This window comes from Megalops cyprinoides, chromosome 18 (assembly GCF_013368585.1).
Source record: "Megalops cyprinoides isolate fMegCyp1 chromosome 18, fMegCyp1.pri, whole genome shotgun sequence".
NCBI classification, from domain to species: Eukaryota; Metazoa; Chordata; class Actinopteri; order Elopiformes; family Megalopidae; genus Megalops; species Megalops cyprinoides.
The window spans coordinates 10,583,186-10,605,717 of NC_050600.1; the positions used below are offsets into that span (position 1 = coordinate 10,583,186).

General features: G+C 38.9%; 1 protein-coding gene across 2 annotated transcripts in view; it reads left to right on the forward strand.

Moving 5' to 3' along the window:
* The first annotated feature begins 7,887 nt into the window (after window positions 1-7,887).
* LOC118793149 (inactive ubiquitin carboxyl-terminal hydrolase 53-like) overlaps window positions 7,888-22,532 on the forward strand; it is a 46,875-nt gene continuing 32,230 nt past the window's right edge. The window contains exons 1-2 of one of the 2 annotated variants that reach the window (XM_036551175.1): window positions 7,888-8,348; window positions 19,603-20,281. In XM_036551175.1, the coding sequence (XP_036407068.1) occupies window positions 20,138-20,281 (144 nt within the window). In that variant the 5' untranslated portion in view covers window positions 7,888-8,348; window positions 19,603-20,137. Of the gene's footprint in view, window positions 8,349-11,319; window positions 11,423-19,602; window positions 20,282-22,532 lie in introns of those variants that run through there. The other variant, XM_036551176.1, reaches the window with a different exon arrangement.

Consider the following 22,532-nt stretch of genomic DNA (forward strand, 5'->3'; position numbering starts at 1 on the left):
TAGTTGGACACTTGTGTTTTTCCATTTTTTTTTCTTCCAATGAAGACATTGGCACAGTAGAGTTCTCCTCTCTAATGACATAGCAGTGGAAAGAATAATGTGCATCTGATCCAAATGTCAGAGACCATTTGTTTCTCTTCAGACACTACCAAAGTGATTGCATCACTTCCATTGCAAAAGCCTTGACTACCAATGGTACAGAAAACAGACCAGCTGCTTGTATAAAAGTTAAACCTGGGCAACCAGCCTAAGTTAATGAAACATGGTCAACTGCCAGAGAATGGTGTTCGTGTCATCTGTTTCTCTTTTGATGGCTACAGTACAAATTTGCTCTCTTGTCATAAGCATGTGTAAAAGAATGTCTTACATTATGCCTGCTGACAACAAGAATTATCAGAACAAAATTTTGACATATTTTCTCCTTTTGTGCCTCACCCAATGATTCATGATACAACTTGTGAGATTGAGTCGTACTTTACATGTGCTTTAAAAAGTGACTTTTACTTAATTAATATTGTGTCACTTGTGTCACTATTTAACACGAATTCCAAAACTGTATAAGGACCCCACTTCTAGTTTTCATTATATTTAATTACAGTACAGTACATGGATCAATTTGTCTCAAGGATCTTAAAAAAGATGCATTGTGTGGGTCAGGTCTGAACAGTTAAATACTCATGCACTGCCTAACAAAGGAGATGGCTGTTCGTGCTTTCGGCTTTAGAGTAACCCATTGTGTGGCTGTATTTCACAATGATCATCATTAACAGATTATAATTCCTGGATAAATATAACACAAGCAACTTCACAGGTGTTGCCTACTCAGTCACCATGACAACTTTTAAGTGTAATTAGCCTCTTACGCAACCAAAGGCATTTACATTTTAGTACCTCGTAATGGGTAATTCAATCTCAGAGCATTGTTAATAAGGCCCTCAGAGCCAAGCTTGATGTTAAAACACTTGGTGGAGGACCTGAGAAAAATGTATGAATGAACATATGCCCAGCTCTTGTCATTCGTTATCCAATCATGCTTGATGGGGGTCATTATGGGGAACTTACCATTGCCCCTACAAAGAGGGTGCTAGGACAGAGATGAAATGAAGTTTGCTTTGAAGAGTGCCTGGGGAAAACATTACATATTACCTCACCTACAGAGGATGTTTTGTCACATCAGTGAAGAGGCCCTCCAACTAATCACCCTGAGCAAAAAAGAGATTCTTTCAAAATAAGATTCTTTCATAAAAGATGAAAATAAAAATGTATGGAACACATTTTTACCCTCCCTGACTCTTCCATTAGAACATGTTGAACATGTTGAACAGGCTACTCCTTATCCAGACTGATTTACATTGCTTAGGTTTACCATATTATGTACAGTATTTATACAGATGACAGGGTACACTATTTACTGATGCATTTGGTCTTATTTACTTTAATGAAGGATCCAATAGCAGTGCCCCATTTACGATTCATGTTTGTAACCTTCTGTTTACAAGCAAAACACCCCAAACACCACACTGCTATTTCTTTTGGTAGTGAATTGCCTTGCCATTGTAATGACTATTCTGTTACTCTAACCTTTACAGATTTGAAAACAGAACAATCATGTGAGTGAAAAGAGAGACTGATCTGATAGTGAATTGCAATTCAAGTATTTAAGAGTAATTCTGATAGCCCTAAGTTGCCCCTCTCTCCATTAGTTAAAGACATAGTAATCTGAATCTGTTCACATTAAGAGACTTGTAAGTAAAACTGTATGCATTTCATTGCAACTAGACAAGAGACAATTAATATAAGCACATTACATCACAAATGAATCACAAACCCATTTCAACAATCCATTCAAGTTTTGATTAGGACAAAAAGCCTGGAAAAACAAATCAATAAAATCATTTTATTGGTGTAGGTTTTAAAGTCAAGGGTATGATGAGGTGAATTCCTCCACATAGAATTGATTTGGTTATGTCAAAATTCCATGACAAATGTTCAATATAATAATAATAATAATAATAATAATAATAACTCCACTAAACAAGAATAAGGTGATCTTAAACAACTACAAAAATGTGAACTCATCTGTGCACATACTGAGCTCTCAAAACCCTGCTCTGAGTACAATACATCAAATACAGAGTAAAGCTTTTTGGAGGAAATAAACCTACAAGCACATTATATATCTCCATCCTTACACCATAATGTAAGAACACCTCTTACCACACAAACAATCAGTCTAGCTGTTTCTGTATATTTATAAAAAATGAATTATAAAAGAGGAAAAATAAATGAATAAATTATGAGATGAGTAAAACTCTGGTTGAGAAAGCTGCACTGGTTCATAGAACCCTGTCTTCTGTAGCTCTGATGCTGCAGTTACTTCTTCTACAATAGACTTAATAAAAGCTATGGCGATAGTAGTAGATAGAGATATATTGACTGAGCTTTATTAAATGTTTGGGGTATTTTTTTTAACTGCAGTTCCTGAGAACATGTCATATTTGGTAACCTTGCTGTATTTACAACAATATGTCAAATTGTTTCACAAGACCTCATGTAACCCCTATGTCTGCTTTCCACTCTTTCTCCTTTAATACAGGTGGCATGTCATTACAAGCCATCTCATGGCTATTCCATTTTAACAGACACTAGGTTTATATATAGCACTGTTTTTTATGTGAACTCCTGCCCCAGTTTTCTTTGACATGTTCATTAGTCTGACAACAATGTCTGGCCAGAGATAATTATAGAATAAGTATAGATTGACCAACCAGACAGCGGTGCTGAAAATGATTCTGCTCTGTCCTTCAAATGGCATTCCCCCTTTGCAGTGAAACGCTGTCCGCAAATAGTATTTTGCCATATGCCGTATGGGTGGAGTAATCAAGGTCACCAATTAATTGGGCTTTCAGTCTAAATAGACATGAGCTGATTTCTGCCTGTATGGGAGTGGTCAATACTGTTATGGCCTTTAATGGCATGAAATGGAAACTTAACAGGATTACTGGTAATTTTATGGGAGTCCCTGCCCTACGGACAAGTATTTATAATGCTTTCTCAGACTCCATTTTCAACTCAATATTTTTAGCACTTTTTGTGTTAAGCATAATTCACCATATTTTTTATCTTATGGCTCTGTACTTAGTTGATTGTGCTTAAAAAAGAGTAATAAGCTTCCAGATGTTGCGGACTTGTTATTAAAGCTTTAACCAACTGCAACAATGTTGAACACAACCCTAGTCCTTCAGTAGAGCTATCTCAAGTTGAGAAGTCAAGGCCAGCCAAAATCTCAAGAGGCCAATACAACATATCTCCCTTTAGCCTTGTCTGGTCTACTTAATTAATCTTTAATTAAGAATCTGTTTTTAAAGGAGACCCAGCACAGAGATGTGTAGTGTGCTCCAACTGTTAATGTCTTGTTTAATTAAGTGATAAATTCAACTTGAAACATACTGCAAATTAATACATTTTTGTGAACAAATTTTTATTGATTTTCAAGGGCAACAGGTAGGCAACAATGACAACACAAAAAATGAACACTTGTGGTAATCAAATAAATACAGAAAAAGTACAACTTTGCATTTGGCTTACATTTAATATATGGATACAGTATTTATGGTGTACCTCAATTAACATAAGAATCAATTTATCAACAACAGATGTCTAAGTTTCCTCTCTAGATGATAATAAATGGTCTAAAATTTTAAAAGTCATGCTGATATATACAGAAAGGCAACAATTCAAAGCCAAAGGCCATTTCTGTGTAGTATCAAGAAGAGTCATACTGTTACTAGTGGAGTATACCATATTGGTGAGTCCATATAGTTCGTTGGTTATTTGAGCTCTTATCCCATTGCAAACTTTAGGCTAATCCTGTGTCTTGGAAAACAGGCACACCCTGCAAACAACAGTACTACACTACTAGGTACAACCACATATAGGAGGTTTTCAGAGCTGGTATTAGTTTTATTGGCACCCTAAGCTACATAAGATAATTCACAGTCCCTTATCATTGTGTGCTGACATGGCTGTGGGGCCATCTTGAGCAAATTTACCCCACATGTTCATGTCAAAAGGCAGTCAACAATAGTTACTGAAGTCAACTTGCATATTTTCTTTGCATATACAGTTATATACAGGTTTTATATTAAGGTTTAATGAGCAGTAGATATCATCATTAATAGTACAACTAATTAGTTATACAGAACAATGATATTACTTAAGGATGCATTCTGCTCCAAGTTTTTAAAACTTTTAAAACCATTTACAAGACTACAGAAACCAATATTGTCCAGTTTCCATAAAATATTCTACTGAACAGACTAAATACAATTGCTTGCTATAGTTTAATTTCACCTGTACTGTATTAATTCTCTGATTGACTTCAGTACTCACACAGCACCCTGATTCAATGTTATAGTCTGCTCCATTTACAATATTCTTGCTTACCTACAGTCAAAGCATTTCTAGTTTTGGAAAAATATCTGGCACCATCTAAAGAGAGTAGAATGCTGCAAATGCTGTATATTTGGTAAAATGTTTTAGACTTGAATGAAAAGTTAAATTTATAAAAAGTTAAACTTGCAAATAAAATGACTGAAAATATATAGCACAACACATTAAACACATTTCCAGATTTTTTTACAAGTGACTTGAAGTTTACCTTTGCATTTCACTAAGACCGGATATGATTCCATAAGAGACATAAATCACTTGTATGCCTTCAGTTACAAAACAACGCAATCTGCATGGTGGTAGTTTCAAGCAGAACTTGAAAAACACAGTCACCATGATTATGCAAGTGACCTATGGGGTGAAAATAAATCTGCATACAAATATATAGGCAAAATATCTGCTTATGAGTCAGTGCTTGTGTTTTCTGAGGAAATACCAGCTCTGCCCACATCCACATAATTTACTATTTGTCTGTCTGCAAACAGGTAGAGTTTATGTGCATTTTGTTCTTAAGTGGATAACACTATAGTGAAGAAGAATGTATTCCATTGGCTAGATACCCACGCTCAGCTGCTGCACATACACAGATGGTATGGGTCTTCATATTGCCAAGTTTCCATGCATGTCACTAGTGTCTAAAGTTTGTCTTGTAGAACTAACCTCAGCTTCTCCTGTTTCTCACCCATGTCCAGAGAGGGATTCCTCCTCTTCTACAAATCTGCTTGGCAAATTAACCCTCAAGGAGACAATGGGCCCTAGAACAGATGATATTTACGGTAAAAACTGTCCTTCTACATCAATTTCCTAGCTTTATTACAAGCATGTAAATAACTCAACAAGTTCACTGTAGCGAAGTATACCTGCTTAGGGATGTGGTATGTGGGCCATGAAAGAGTCAGACAGGCTTACAGAACAATTACTTGACAGCTAGAATACTAATAATGAAAACACTAAAGAAAATGCTAAGAATACTAAGAAATAGTATGAATACTAAAAAAAACTTCACTCCAAAGGTATGATGTAGTCGTTCAAGAACACTGAGTATTACACAGTATTTTTTATGAAGTTGTATTGAGGGGATAAACTGTGGACATAAAAAACAGGATCAGAATTACTGTGCTTTCTTCAGTTGTGACTCTTTGATCAGAGGTCAGAGAGGACGTGGAGAGTCACATCGCCAGATCTTCTCCCAGCAGACCTTCCATGGAAACACTTAAAAGCGAGGATTAAGGCAACACCCGAAATCTGTGTGTGTCACTGCAGGAAGTACAGAAAAGCATTCCTGCTCTGTATGCATGACAAGGGTCATGCTGATACAAATCAAAAACCCTCCTGTTTATCCATTCTAACTGGCAAGAGCTGCATCTCTATCCATCAACAGATAGAAGGATTGTGCTATTGTAAAAAAAAAAAAAACTTTTACCATAGACATACTCAGTAGAGTTGTACTGTTTTGTTTGTTATTAAAGTAAAGTTGCTTACAGTTCTGTTTGGCTGTGAGTCTCTACAGGGGTACCTGTGAATAATATTTTCAGACTTGTATTGACCATCTTTCACACGGTGCCCCCCTCAACAGGACCTCTATTCAGTGTTGTTTTAGAGGTAAGCCTATGAAATAATGGCTAGCAGATTACTTTATTTCAGATTACATAAATGCTGTTAATGTACTTCTCAACTGGTTGCGTATGCAAGTGTGGAAGCCTTATGGGTTCCTTTGGGAAACCCTCCTGAAGGGGAAAGGCATTGTCTTCCCTTAGCTCCTTTCAAGTACTTCCTGGGGAAAGCCTGGGCCACTCAAATACACAGCATCCCTTTCACTGCACACTTGGATATCGTGTTTGATTTCCCCACTCATTCTTTTTGTTTAAAAAGCTTTTGAAACAGATGTTTATCTTGAATAAGACCACACAACCTTTTGGCCTGGTGTGAAAATTATACCTCATCGAGGGCTCAACACTAAAACCTGTACATATATTTATACATCGTCCTCTGCAAAATCTTCATCATGGCCTTAAATGCAATGCAAATGTGCTACTTAAGACGGGACAATAACAAACGCTAATGAGTAACCAGTCTGATTTTTTCTTCTGTGTGGGAGTGACAGTAAGATGTAATGTGAAACTTGGATGACCAACAAATTGTATGTTTTGTGACTAACTTTATATTTCTCATCATACTGAGGATTCTTTCTATACTGTAACTATAGTTGAAGGCCTTTCAGTCTGGGAAAACAGATGGCAGTAAGCTGGGTCAGTTACCCTGTGTAACTTAGTGATTGAAAATAACACACTTGAATGTGGAAAAACACTAAATAAAAACAATTGAGTGAGCAAGGAGTATTCTCTATTAGTCAGTTCATTTTCACAATCATGACATAAGCTTCATAGAGACACATTAAAAATAATTTACATAAAACAGAAGATTTACAGTTCAAATGTCATGCAGTCATTACATACACTTTTGCATAGCAGACGCTCTTATCCAGAATGACTTACATATAACTTACAATTTTACTTGGTATCAGTTTTGGATATTTACTGAAGCAATTCAGGTTAAGTGCCTGCACTGGTTTACCCAGGCATAAAATGGGCAACCTTTTGGGTTATGAACCCTGCACCTTACCGCTATGCCACACAGGTGCATAAATAAGGCTGTTCGGTGACATATTAACAGTGTTAAGCACTGAAACATTGCATAAGGCCACATTACATAAAAAGGAAAACGGCCAATTAAATCACCAGGGGTCACCAAGATTTATCGTTGACTTTGTCAATGCTAGCTGAGATAATGTTGTGCTGGACACAATGACAGAAACAACTTAAATGTAACGAGCAGCTCAAACAGAAGAGAAACATTAACTAGCAGTAATAATAATATTATTTAATGTCTATAATGATAAGACATGCTCCGTTGTACTGGGTAACAAAATAATGTTATATACATTTGCATTTCATGTAAAATAACAATATTGTGGAAGTTTTTCGACTTTATCCTTTTTAATGACAACGAGTGACAAGGATACGTGCACCACACTGCACACGTTTTAGTAAGCTTCAGTTATTCACAAAAACCACTAGCCGTATTTGTCCTCACGTACTGTATATAATCTAGAGATAGTACATCAAAGTGAATACCAACAACAAGCCACTGATAATCACTGATAACGCTAAACATGGCGCAGCGTCACGGTATAAAAAGTATAAAAATCCTTGTCCGGTTTCGGTTCATTTGTCTCATCTCACACCTGAAACCGGGGCCGTCTCCGAACGGAATGTGCTACCTGTGCAAATGGCGAAATGCTCATGGAAACTTACACACGGCAGGAAAGAACTGCGAGACAAACCCCTCCCTGGTCCGTGTGACAGCAGGAGTTGATGTCGGCGTGTGTGAGTGTGTGTGTGTGTTGACTAGGGGACTGCAGCAAATACTGTACACTAGAGGCGGGGTTTGACCTAGTCTGAAAACATCACTAATCCAGTATTTCAGGTGCCTAGAGTTGCTCACGGCTCACTACCGCCGCTCATCAACAAATACTACTGAGTCACACAACCAAAAAAAGCCGGAATACAGCGAGTGAAGGCGACAGTCACTGGCGTAAACTGGAAATACCAAGCAAGAAAGAAGACGCTAAGAAGTGCCGTATCATAATAGGACAAGAGCTTTTAACCAGCGGTTTATTATTTTGAGTGGATTTCGTTTGATACATTTCACGCAATAAAGCGCAGCTAATGCTCCACTTAGGGTAAATGTAGCTACAACACTTCCTCTAAGAAACTCAGTTTTTTCGGGACAAGAATTTTAAAGCGAAAGCTTGTCAATCAAGAAGTTCCATTTCACTGCTCTGTCGCGAAGCAAGCGAAAACCCTGGACTATCCTGCTGTTTGCACTTTGGCATGGTGAGTGTTGTGTTGTCTTATAAGTTCAACTTTTTCTTCGCCATTTTGCCGTTCACACGAATGCGCATGTGGCGGAAATCTACCTGAATCACAGGTAAAATGTACTGGTGAGAGGACGTCTTTCCAGAGGAGTACGATATAGAAACTTTAATGCACATTTAAAACACAAAGACAATAATTATAACAACAGTTGCTGTTGTTTCTGCACAATCGTGTGTTGGTTTCAGCGCAAACTGACCCCCAGTCGCGTAAAGTAAGCGTTTCGAGTCGTGCCGTTTCCGATACATTTAGCGATTGTAGCTACATGTAGCTAGCTAAATGGACATACAGGTGGCAGATATCAAAAGTTACGTCGTTAGGACTTTCATTTAAAGAAGATAACCACCGATATTCCGTCATTTATTAGGTTACAGGCAGTAGTACAGGGATATGGGTAGTGAGTATTTTGAATTAAATTATTTGATACGGTTACTTAAGAACCGGAACAACAATTTTGGACTCATTCATGTAGACAACATGACCCCATTGAAAGGCGCTGGTATCTAGACTACATGTTTTATTTATCCACTCCAAAACCTGCTTTCTTAAACCGGTTTATATTTGGCTAGATTTAATTTTGAAAAACCATATGTTTAAAATACAATTTTGTCATTGCAAAACTGTAGGCTACATATGCTGTTGCTGCAAAGTGCTCTGATTATCAGTATCTCTGTAATCAGGCTAATGTGTGGCCTCGAGTTAATTGATCCCCATTTAATGACACTGTTGTATGATCCATAATTACAAGGCCTGTCTGTCAACAAAATAAATATCTGCACAGTAGGTGGCCGAATTGAGAATACTTTCTATTCTTCAAAAGAAGACACTGTTTATTTATTGCTGCTATGCATATACGGCGTATTTATAACCCATGTACTACTACTAGTCTGACTACTAGTACTACTACTGCTAATAATAATAAATATGCAACACGTAATGAAAACGGCATCAGATAATCTTGGGAAGCACACATCAGTAACCCGACATCAGTCCCCTTTTCAGTGTAGATTTCAGTGTATCCTAAAGAGACACATATCTCATTTGCCTGCATCCTCAAAGTAATAAGAATTTAATCAAGCAGCCAACTACATTATGCAAAATGTTACTTGTTACTTTGGTTGGCCTGTGAAATGCCCAGAGAATGCAAAATATAGCATTAATATTGGCTGTATGATGGCAGATGTTTTAAAAATATTTATTTTCATCCCAAACAAAACAAAAACAGAATTGTTACCTAAACATGCCACAAAAAATAATACAGTTGTGTAATATCTGAATGTTTTGCCTACTGATAAAACTTCTGAAGCAAACAGCATTATTGACAGCACAACTAAAATGTATAGTTATGTATTGTAAATGGAATATAGTTCTGCCATGCACACTTACATTTGATGTGTTTGGTGTATCTTTTGCTGCAACGACTCAGTTGAAGTCATAGTAATTGGTGCAGTTTTGGGGTAATGAAATACAGAGGAGTGATGAGATATATTCAACATATTTTGTTTTACAAATTTTGGTAATATTATATTTGGTGTCCTTTATGGTAAAACATTGTCTCTAATGGGATGTAAATGTAATTTTGTGAGATGAAGACCATAGGTGGTAGAATCTTACACTTTTATTTGAACAACTCTACAACACTGTCCAGGCATGAGTTTGTACAAATTTTTTGGTTGTCTCCCAAGGGACACTGAGGATCAGAACCCATTACCTGGTGTAATATGTCTCACTTGGGCTCTTTCTCGTAGTTCGAGTGTACTTTATTTATTTATAAAAAAAGGTTATTTGTTAGTTGTTTTTAATTTGTAACATACAAAACAAGTCCATCATTTTGAAAAAAAAACTAACATACACTTTTGTTTGTTAAATTTTTGTCATTTTTATCAGAGATCCATTCGTATCTTACAGAACAGACTACAGTTGTGATAGACAGATAGACAGATAAATAGGGGGAACATGTCCTGTTATGACCCTTAACTGACAAAAACTAGAATTTTAACAAAAAAGTTTCACAAGAAGTTGTCTTCAGAGTTGTTTCAGTGACAGTTTTCTCTATGCTCGGAAGGGGGAAAAAGTGTCAAGTCAAAAAGGCATTTCAGAAGTTTGAGGTATGTTGAAAAACCTGCTGGGGATCTAAGTTGCTATCTAATAGAGTAATGCTGAGTTTCGTGATGGAACATAGGAGGTCATTAGAAGGCACTATGGAAGAGGTGTTTGTTGAGCAGAAGGCACATTTTTGTCTGCTCTTTGGTGCAGTGAGGTGTTGCCTTCAACATGCCATGTCATCTCAGTGCCTTTGTACCAGACAGGGTGATCACACTGGATATGGAGGTGTCATTTTAGAAATCCTTCCTGTACAATGATACCATTTCCTCTGTGGAGATTTTTCACATCATCTTTGTGTGGTGTTGATAAGTCATTTCTCTTCTCCATTCAGAAGAAAAAAAATTGTACATCTTCTACTTGTAATTAATCTAATTCAAACTCTGGTGGCCTTTGTATCAAGTTGAAAGCTCCTAATGTTTTAGTAACATTGCAGTTAATGAGTAACTTTTTAGTTTTTTATTAAGTAGTAGCACATTTGGGATATTTAATTTAGATTTAATTTACTTTAACAGGGTAAATGTTTTAATATTAGGTTTCTTTATGATGGTTTAGATAGACGGGAAAGAAAAGGTTGGCAGCGCTATAGCCAGACATTTATTGGCAAGACCCTGGGAAGCCAGGAACGATTTAGGAAGTTGTCTGAATAATGCAGGGAGGATGTTTAATTTCAAATGAGTCCGTTAAATTGTGTTCCAGGAATGATTTTTTTCTCTCTCTCAGCACCGCAGCAATGCGGAGCAGTTGTGTCATTGTTAGAAAGTGTGTTATTCTGTGCGTTCTGCGGTGTTGGCGACCTGTTCTGTTTCACAGGGTTCAAAGTGCTGACCGTGTGCTGGAACGCGGCGAGCCGTGGCACTCACTAACAGCCAGCAGGAAGCTCCACAGGAAACTGGTGCTGCATTGTTGCGGGAAGCGCTGGCTCCAGTCTGGTGGGAATACTGCCGTTTTCTGTTACTTTGGGACTTCAGACGGTTCTCTGTTTTCTTGGCAAATAGTTCCAGTGTCGGTCGCGCATACTTGTTTTTTTTTGTAAATTTGAAAAAGTCTTTGAGACTGTCTTTTCACATTGCTTTTTCACTTTTTCCGAAGAGTACTTTACATTTTACTGAAAGGTGTTGTCTATTGAAGTATCAGCTAAATAAGCAAATATTTAAACCTCAGATTGGATTATTAGCAATTTGTGAATGCTGCCACAGACACACACTTTTCATCTTACCCTCTGTATTTATGGAAAACATAAATCATTTTCATTTTTTCCTCTAAGTTATTAAGAGTCATGATTTTAATCTCAAGGAATTTTAACACAATTTGTTTTAGAAGCTTATGACACTAAACATGTCTCCTTTTAGCATGTTGACTGTCCTTATAGTGTCCAGAATGTCTACAGTAGACTTCAGGAATTAATTAGGTCACCTCCCAGATTTTTATCGTGGTCCACCAGGCAAGACGTTCAAAGGGGGAATGTAACGCATGATCATCTGTCCAGCTGGAGTAGACGGCTCCCTATATTTTTTCCTGTTGTCTGGTTTGGAATTGCAGTACAGGATGCTGTGTGAAGCGGGACGTTTCCAGCTGGTCAGGGATGTTTCCTCTCCCCTTCTAAAGCGGCAATTGATGAAAATTCAGTCTAAAGTCATCAGACGGCTGCTGGATTTCAATAGTGGAATGCTGCAGACCAGGCTCCGAGGAATCTGGGTCAAGTTATATATTTTTTTTTATATTTTAAGGCTTTATTTTCAGTGATAACATGGGCTACCATTTTACAGCATGCACTGGTAACCCGTTTCTGCATAATAACTTTGCAGGTGCATAATCCTTGAATGAGGTCTCTTACGCAGCAGCAAAGGAGGTAATTAAACTGGTGAACTCTCTGAAGTGTCAACAGCAGTGTAGTGATCCATTTCCTTGCACTGTATTTGTTTTGTTCATATTGTCTTGCATTGGGAAGTTCTCACCAGTGAATTTTCCCTTGTTTGTGAAGTCTGTGGGAAAGCAATTCTGGAATGTTCACAAGTTGTTTGAGGCACAAATAATGAAATGTTGCCATTTGCCTGATGCCATGTTTTTGTTTTTAATTAGTCTATCATTTCAGTGAAAACTAACTTTAATTGGGACTGAACTGGTAGTGCCAAACTCTTGGCTTTCCATTTACTTCAGGACAGACATGGAGCTACAAGAAACCTTAAAAGAGAATTAATGTAGTCTTGTCTTAAAATGACTATAGTGTCTTTTTTGGTGTAGTCTGCTACATCCCTTTCACTGACTATTACTTGCATTTTCTGTAAGGTTTCCAAGTGATGTCTTAATAGGTTTACAAAGAAGTCCACTTTAGATCCCACATTTTTAGGCATGAAAGAGCTGTTATAACTTAACCTGACCATAAGAAACACTGAAAGTGGATGTATTTCCATTAAACTGCTATTTACAGAAACCAGTGTGAGAATGCTGGGCACTATACAACTAATGTAGCTCAAGCCAGTCTGTAATGGGATCTGTTCTTGTGAAGTCAAAAGTTAGCTAAAAATGTTGTGGCTTGAATTAAGCGAGTACTGTAAGTGGGCCGTTCACAATTAACGACCTGTCATTATATATTAGGCTGTTAGAAGGGCTTCTGGGGGCTTCTGATTGCCTTGCCTTAGAACCTTAAGTTTGACTTCTCATGTAGTCTACTGCCACAACCCTGTGAGGAGGCTTACGGGGTGGCCAAAGATCAGCGCTGTTTCTAGATGGAGTGAAAGAAGGCAGTGCGTATTGTAAGATGCTGATGGTATTGCCTCTGCTAGCTCGAACAGCTCCATGACCTGACCCCTACAAACATTTCAGTGATAAAAATGACATATTGCTTTGATAGCATGAGGTTGCAGCTACTAGCCCTGTGCTTACATCAGCGGCACACTCAGCAGAAGCATTTCAAAGGGAAAGAAGATGAGGAAATCCCATCCACACCTCCCCTGGCTCCCTGCTCTATGCTGATTAAAACTGTTGACAGGTTGAGGGGTTGGCTCCACTCCGTGCCTTATCCTCACGTTATTATGCTTCTTGGCAGGTGTTCAGTGCACATAAAACAGTAGCTTGTCATTTTGCATTGTTCTTGCAAATTATTCCTTACAGTAACAAGTGTAGAGGTCACGTCAAGCTGTCAGAGGGGCATCCTTTGTTTAATGTAAGAGATGAGTGTGGGTCCAAGATGCTGAGGGAGGAAAGCATGGAGTGCACTGCATGAGCTGATAAAAGCCACAGTGCACTTGATTAATCTGGTTTATTAACAATCATATAATTTTTCATTTGAGTTTTTTTTTTAAGGTTGTTTGAAGTGTGTGTGAGTGTGCGTGTGTTTGTGTGCGTTAGCATTACTCCTCTACTTTTCAACTATGAATAAGCGTTCCATATTAATTCAAGGACGTTACTCTAAGATGCGTGCTATTGCTTCATTAAGGACAGCTCGACCATCAGAAGCACATTTAGCCAGCTGTTCAGTCCCTGTTTTATGCATGTGCAGATTTCATAGAGACACACAGTGATTCTTCATGTATTTATGCATTTCTGCTCAATGCTCAGTAGTCAGTAAAGTGAAATTCTGTTAGCTGAAGTGACCAAATTCAAAACGATTAGCAAGAAGGAAATCCTGTCACCCGTGGCCCAGACTTCTAAGGAAGGGTGGGATCGATGTCTGTTGGTGTACTGGAGAACTGTGTGACATCATGGGGTTCGGCCTCAGGACAGCAGGGAGTGGGATTCCTCTAGCCAATAACATCACTATCCAACTGGAACACAAACTTAGCCATTAAAAACACGTAAAATCGATGGAATGAGCTACTTGATAGCCATCAGAAGTGCCAAATGAATTTGGGCATGTCCTGTGCCTAGCACCACACAGGTGATGCATCTCGTCACTCAGTTCTCTAAATTAAGTCTGGTACAGCATCATGAAGCTATCTATCAGATCAGTGCTACTCTCTATGGAAGCAGTAGTATCATGCAAAGAAACATACTTGATGTGGAGCTTTGTTTGGCACCATAAGAACAGTATTGTATAGTGTGATTTTGCTTTCAAAGGTAATGATTAGGGTTATGGTCTGTAAAGTCCAACAATGTGGTTGTGGTGACAGTAATTTTATCCGCTATATGTATGTGAAATCGATTACTGTTGTCTGCCTGTATTTTATTCTGTGTTTTTCCACTAAATGCTCGTTTTGCTGTTCTCTGCCTGTGTTGTTTATGCTCTTGCTGCCCCTGTCATATGCAGCTATTCTTGTTAGGATGACCTTGTATGTACTGTGGCTCAGGATGAGAGCTTCTGCCAAATATTTAAGTAAGCAATATATGGTTCAATAATAAAATTGCATATGGCAAGCATTACAGTAGTCATCTCATAAAGTTGCGATCTCTTCCAAAAATAATTTAGAAGTGTACACATTGAATATTAAGTTGAAAATTTTATTAGAAACAGACATTTTAGCCCTGGTCCCTTGTAGCTCACCGTGTCGATGTCTTGGTTTAATTATAATTAGAATCGGCAGTGCAAGACATGATGTTAACATATAGACAATGTAGTTTAGTGCTTCTGGTGATTTCAGATCTTAATGGCATCAGATATATGAGCAGTATTTAATGTGAAGTCCTGCACTGTTTTCACAGGGAATTTCATGTTTATATGCCTAACAGTAATGGTTCAGCTGTATTTACATTCAAAGGCTATGGTAATTAAAAAGAGGGGGCAAAAAGCATGTGAATGTTAGCTAAATATTGTGTGTGAAATAAAACAGAGTTAAGTTGGCTATTGCAACAAGCAATATCACTTCACTTAAAATATATATTCTAGCAGTAGCAGTAGATAAATATGCCCCCAATCTGCTTATTTAGAGTGGTTTAGCAACAGCTGCATTCACAGCTAGACTGTATTTAGGTGTAGTGGCTGCATTTAAAGATACTTCTTGATAAGAATTATTGTTTTGGAAGTGGGTATGGGAATAGATTGTTATACGGGCCTCCGGTTGCTTTGACTGAGAGAGGTAAACATCACAGCACAGTTTATGTGACAGGGAGATATTAAAGTAGGATATTTATTGAGACGCTACAGCTGACTTTGTCAAACACTTTCAATCATTCCCATGATTATTGTATATCATGTAATAATTTTATTTTCATGAGTCACTTTTATAATTGATGGCTTTGTTTGTTCAAGCACGTGCATGGAGTTAAAGATACTGCAGGTGAGGATCTGAACATTGAGACAGTAGTTAAATGGATATAAAGTGATTATTTCTGTGTTTCTACTCTGCCTAATCCCAGAGATGACTTTTTAGCAACACCAGGCCCTAAGCGATTGCTTTGGAATGCTGTTGCCATGGAGGGCTGTGGCAAAGTTACAAATGTGCAGAGTCCCTGGAAGAGTGTTTCGGAGAATTTTGTTTTTTTTCCCTGCAGAGGAAACCTATTCAAACAAGAGACCTCTAATGGTCAACAACCGGTTCTGCTGTACATCGCCCTTAAGCCCTCACAGTCAATTAGCAGCGGCGGTTGAGAATTGTTCGAATACCGATGGATAAATGTGGCTCAGCTTGTTTCCTACTCTCAGCTTCTATCCCTGCTGGGATACACTTCAATTCTCTTGGAGATACCTAACAATTGTAATCCATGGGTTAAAGGCTAAATCTCAGTTGAACAAGAAATTAGGCAGTATTTTTGATATTTTTGGGTGTGCATATGTACCCTGTGACATTCTGTAATTCAAACATGTAGTGGTAGTCTGGTGCATTTGAAACTGCAGTTTTTATTTGCCGGTGAAGTATCTGAGCAGTTGTTGAGAGTTGGACTGGAGGAGAGAGTGTCTTTTGCTCGGAGGGTTTTGTTGGATAGGGAAAAGCTGACCTCAGGAGACTCAGGAGGAGGGAATGTGACTTGCAGGCCAGTAATCCACTGTGTACATTATGTGGATATTTTTTTACATATCTTAATCATGAGCATTGAGAACCAGAATACAATAAAGCAGGCAAAGTGAATGCAATTACATTGGTTTTAGGAAAATTGGGTCATTAGCGGTGGTGTTCATCATCTGATAATGTTCAATAAACCTCTGAACATTCCCCGCTGAGCCCCTGTGTAATGATTCATGAATTAAACATTTTAAGAAAATTAAGTGAGCAAGTTCTACATTTTGTTAATGATTTATGTGTCTATTTTTCTTGGTCCATAGACGCAGTAAGCGAGGGCAGGTTAAGCATTTTTGGCAATACTCTGTTATACATGGGTCCTAATATAACATACCTCAGACTCTTCTGTGTTGCTTTACTCAGCATCATTTCAGATGCAGCCTTCACCAACGGGCAGTGTGGATGCCCTGAGTTATGGTCATTGAATCTTTCTGGGTAGTTTGATCATTGATCAAGCTAGTATTAGAAAATAAAAGAAGGAAAAAAAAGCAAAGACTGCAAATCAAACCTTTGCATTTTTAATACACCGTACACTCAAACAGTAACAAATGCCAATTATTAGTAGGTAGGAAATATTTACAAAGAAATTTCAAATGAAGTGTACATTGGACATTGAAACTCACATTTTCATGCCTCTGTTGATGCTGTTTTTGCAGAATTTTTTGTGTGAACTTAAATGAGTCTTTGGCACCTCAGCAGACACGCATATTTCATGAGCTCCGGTGTGGTTCCACCAGCATCAGTGTGTCTTCATAGCGGATCATCCTTCCTGTCAGTCACCAGCACGAGCAGAAAAACCGAAGCCTTTTGAGATGCAGATGATTTTTATATTGCTGTACGTGCTGTATCCCAGCAGCTGTTCTGTGTTTCTCTGTGACTGTCACACGTGGGCCTTAAATGCCACCGCAGTGTCTTTTACGATTCGTCATTCTGAATCACAAACTTCAGCAGAATATGTGTTCTTTAGCAGCTCTGCGTCCCTAAATATGTATGAACATCTTGTGTTGTGGATAGGGGCATCTGTTAAGCATATGAGTAGTGAATTGAAAAATTGTGTATGGTTTAAGGCTGTGTCAGCACTCCAAATATACACGCACATGTGCATCACAAATTCCGCAGATAACTCCCCGCCCCCCCCCCCCCCCCCCCCCCCCTTTGCTTCGCTTAAATGCAGGAAGGAAGTCTCAGGTCGTATATAGCTGATAAAACATCATTCAGGATGAGGTGATCTTATGCTCTATGATCAACTTTCTTTTTTTAGTATTAGTGAGACGGTGCTGGTTATTTGACTTTCCATAAGAGAGAACTTAGTTGTAGCTTTTTAAATGAAATCTTCAATGAGATTAATTTACACACTGGTATGGCTTAGAGAATACAACACAATCTTGTCTGCAAAGGTGCTTTTAGTAGCTGGTAAATGTGTTTTGAACAGCCAATATGTGTTTCAAAATGTATTCTAAATTCATATGCTTCCACGTTGATACGTGATCATGCAGTGCATCATATGCGTAATATTTAACTGTTATTTTATAGCTTCAGCTCAGTATCTAAGGGTTTGGATGGGATGGTGTGTTATGCACTACAGCAGCCCTGTATTCCCTTTTCTCTTTGAAGAAAAATGGGAACCTCAGCATTTGTGAGTGATTGATGTTCAGCAGAAAAGTGTAACCCTGAAAGGGTGTGACGTTGCCTCTTCCATTGTGGGTGAAAGGGTGTCTCGGAATGAAGTGCTCTGGCGTGAAACGGACAGTGGAAATGAGTCTGCCGTCTCCCTCCAGCTGCTATGACTAGACAGACTTCCTGTGGCAGTACCACAGCTCTGTGTGTCTTACCTGCCTGACAGTGAAGTGCTCCCCAGAATGGCCAGAATGTTTTTTCAATGACTATAATAATGTGTAGGATGGACTCTGAAGTCAATGTTTATTACACCAAAATGGGAATTCTTTCCCTTTTATAGATTGCTCTTAATAGCTACAGAATCTTCATAACTCCTACTTATGCTTTTACTGTTACACATGTGAACAATCTTCCGCTGCGGCCTGGGACAGACCGAAAGATTGTGATGAGCTCTGTTAATGCATAACAGTTAAGTCAATATGCTCATTAGAAGCCAGACACACAATTGCATAGAAGCCCAAAGGAATCCTGTAAAATAATCCACATGACATCTGCATTATCCAGCATGTAAACCACTTAATTTCCTAACCTTAGCCTGTGGGTTTTCAGGTCCACTGAAAGCGTCAGCAACTGAAAATACCTGCAGCATGTTTCAGGCTGAGTGGAAACACATTGTTTGTAATGGGTTCTGCCTGACTGGACGTGTTGCTGGTGACCCTCACATGCACTGGCCTGTCCAGGTTGAGGTGAGGACTGGAATGTGAGCGTAGCTTGATGCTAAGGATCAGATTTGTTTCAGTCAGTGGTGAATGGTGTGGCTGGAGAAAGCCTGCAAGATGGACTGCCCAGGCAAAATGTGTGCCATAGGGAGAATGATTGCTTTGGACTTGTCAAAGGAAAGCCGTTGGAAGCAAAGTCATTTTCAGTTCTCTGTTTGCTAGATGATATTCTGTCTTGGCATGATTCCCAATCCTGTTTAACCTTCAGCTGAATAACTGAAGAGCAGCAAGCGACAAAATGACAAAAAGATTTCAGCCTGACACTACATGATGTATATACACAGCTGGTGGTGTGATTACTGTGGGTTTTTTTTAAGTCCCATATACTTTATTTCACTGTTAAATGTGTGGAGAAATCTCATTTAAACACACATTTTGTACTATTGTCTGTAATATGCTGTTTACCGCTTGACAGTTCTGTATTTTGTTATCATCTGTTTGTAATAATAGCTCAGATTACAAAAATGGGTGTGGATAGGCGGAGATACTGCGTGGAAAGTTTCATCATAGAATTGGTATGTTTACTGGGACAAGTCACACCTTTCAGGTTCTTCTTCATGTACGTACCCCACTGAATATGCTAGTTTGATTTCACAGTTAAAGTCAACAAGGCAACTGAATGTCCTTGTCGGCATCAAAGAGAGTAATTACATACATGTGGATATTGCATACATAATTACATCATTATATGCATACTGGCATATTGGATGTTTGGTTGTTCCTGTAAAATGTTTGTTTCAGTGTGTATCAGTGCATTCTTCTCTTTACTCCCCTGTTTAGGTTGGGCCCCTCTGATATCCAATGTTGAGATCTGCCGCTCCAGAGCTTCCCTATGGATGAACAGAGGAATCACTCCCATTGATGCTACCATGGACACCAGAGCAATGCAGGGCAGCAGCATCAGCACAGCAGTCCCGCAGCCTCTTCCCAGTGCGTGCTGAAGAGGGAGAATGATCATCAAGGCAATTGCCTCACCAGCGACACAGCCGTGCTTCAGAGCCCTTGGATTACTACTCAGCACTCTGAGGTTTTGGTTTGGGTATAAAAGACATCCCTGCCAGTGATTTTTTTTTTTTTTTTTTTATTTGTGGCATTTAATTTGAGCCACTCCCTCAGACATTTCCAAGGGGGAATGTTGGAATCGCTTCCCTCTTGAGTTGGCGCAAAGAGACCAGACGCTGATGTGCAGAGAGACAGCTGCTAGTGGAATAACGAAACCTCCACGGGCTGAGGTTCCTCAAGGCTCTGGCATCTCCGTCCACCTGCCTCCCCGAGTGACTCTTTTTCCCCCCACATAAGGTGAACCTTCAATCCAATGGCATGGGTCAAGTTCTTCAAGAAGCCAGGGGGCAATCTTGGGAAGTCCTACCAGCCGGGGAGCATGCTGTCCCTGGCTCCCACCAAGGGTTTGCTGAATGAGCCAGGCCAGAACAGCTGCTTCCTCAACAGCGCTGTGCAGGTGAGCCCCCTCCAAAGTCCTTCTGCGCTGCCGGTCTGACCATTCTTGCTTTTACAATGTGTGGAGCATTTATTAAGGTCATTTTTGTGTGACGGGGGTTCACATTGTCGGTGTGTTTCTGTTGCTTGTGAAACTATTTCCCTTAGTATGGTGCACTCAGTGATCAGGTGTGTTCTTTCAACAGTTTTGATCCGTTTTTTATGATCAAATTGTACGTGCGTGCAAAAAAGCCCTCTTCCCCTGTCATAGACTCAACATAATAGTGTTAGTTTTTGGTTTTAGGAGTGATGTTTTGAGGTATTTCCTAAAGCTAACACACAAAGTGATGGGTGTACTCTTGTTTCACGTTGATTCCAAGAATGGATCTGCTTGGTGCATTGAATATTTGAAGAGCATTTCCGTATCTGCCAGCTAAGGCTGCCTACAGATGGGTCTTGAATTACTTGTGATCTTTCTTAGAAAGGTGGAGCTTGGTAAACATGCTGCTGTTACCATCTGCTGTGCAGGTGAAAGGCCTATGTTTGTTATGCTACAATGACCCTTCTTACCATAGTTTGGTTTTTCATTTGTGAAGGTGTAGAATGAGTACACGGGGCTTTGATACGTTTTCCTTGTAGAGTTATATTATCTTACTATATTATCAAAAAAGAGAGAAGAGAAATAAACACACGAGACAGAGAACACCTGGCATAGGAAAAGTAGGCTTGATATTATAAAGAGTTTGTTTTTGCTGGGGTTTAAAATGACTCACGATCTCAAGGTTCTTGAGACGAGTCTGGGAGGGGAGGAGAAAAATTATTGTGGGGGGGACCATTTTGATATTAGATGTATTTTTCCATGTAGTTTCTACATGTTTTTACACCTAATGGTAATTCTTTGGAAACCATGTTAATAGTTGCTGTACTACTTCTTAGGAAGACATTTATAGTTATATTTACCCACATTTACCCAATAATTCATGGCCCCATCCATGACTACTTTTTCGGTAAAAGGTCTTCAACATTTAGGAAGCAGTTACTCATGCTTGTGAGATCAGGATCTATTTTCCATGTGTGTGTTCAGGCCTATTTTGTTTGTCTGTGATGAGACACGTCAGCAGTGAGGAGAAACTCAGTGGCTCATTTAAAGGTCATAACCTAAAAGCAAGCATGGGGCATTATTTTCAGGAAATTAACATTTCAGGAACTTTTGAGCGTTGTTGTTTTCTTACGTGTTTGTGAGAGTGGTCATTGATGTCATTAGACAAGAGAAAGTTTGAAATAGTTAAGTCTTCAGTGGGATACATCATAAATGGAAATCTTTTGCTAGCTCGCCACTCACTTCACAAAAGATCATCCACTTATAAGTACAGCTGCTCTTCTGTAAGCTGTTGCACTTCAGCTCTTAAAGCCTCTGTTCTTCTTCTCTTGCTGTTGCAGTCTTATGTTTGTGTACAGGCAGTCAGTTGCCTGCTGCCCCCTATACTCAGCCACACACACTGCACTCGAAATACCTTGTAAAACATTACAATGCCTATTTCTGTATAGTGACAGAATATCTAGATTTAGGCTGCATTTTTTTTCCAGTTCATAATAGGGAAAAATTCAGAGGCGTGGCATCTGACATGGAGATTGCCCCAACAGAAACATTTGAACTTTGTGTTTGTGTCAGTTCGTGGAGTTCCGGAATGCTGTTTAGAATACAAGGAGATTCTGCTGTGTGTTCGGCTCTCTTCTCACTTGTCCTAGCTGCACTGTTTTCTTTTTCTCTTACTTGCAGACAGGTAGTTGTAATGAGTCTCCTGAAAACAAGTAACATAACCCACATATATTTAATTATGCCGCTAAATTAAGGCACACCATATTACATTCCATGCTACCATTCAGGAGGCAATTGAATATGAAATCTCATAAGCCAATGGATTTTAGATAAAGGCAAAGGATAAGTCAAGATGGGCTGTGTGGCCTATTGTCATCGTTATGGTCTTCTCATGTTCTTGGTATTATTGGTAAATTAGTATCGGTAAACTATGCTTGTGATTACATCACACGCTATCTAAAATTTGCAACAAAGGTTTTCCTGTCAGGCCCTTGAGTGGCCTGATGTCCGCTTCTGGGAACTGAAAGGGGCTGATAAAACACGAGGCCTCTGTGGGCAGCCTCCCTCATCCTGTCACACTGAGTCATTAGACACACTGCACAGTGTGTTTCTTAAAATGAAAATATTTACAGGACTTTCTGTCCTCCCCTCCATATCCCTGCTGGAGCCCAGC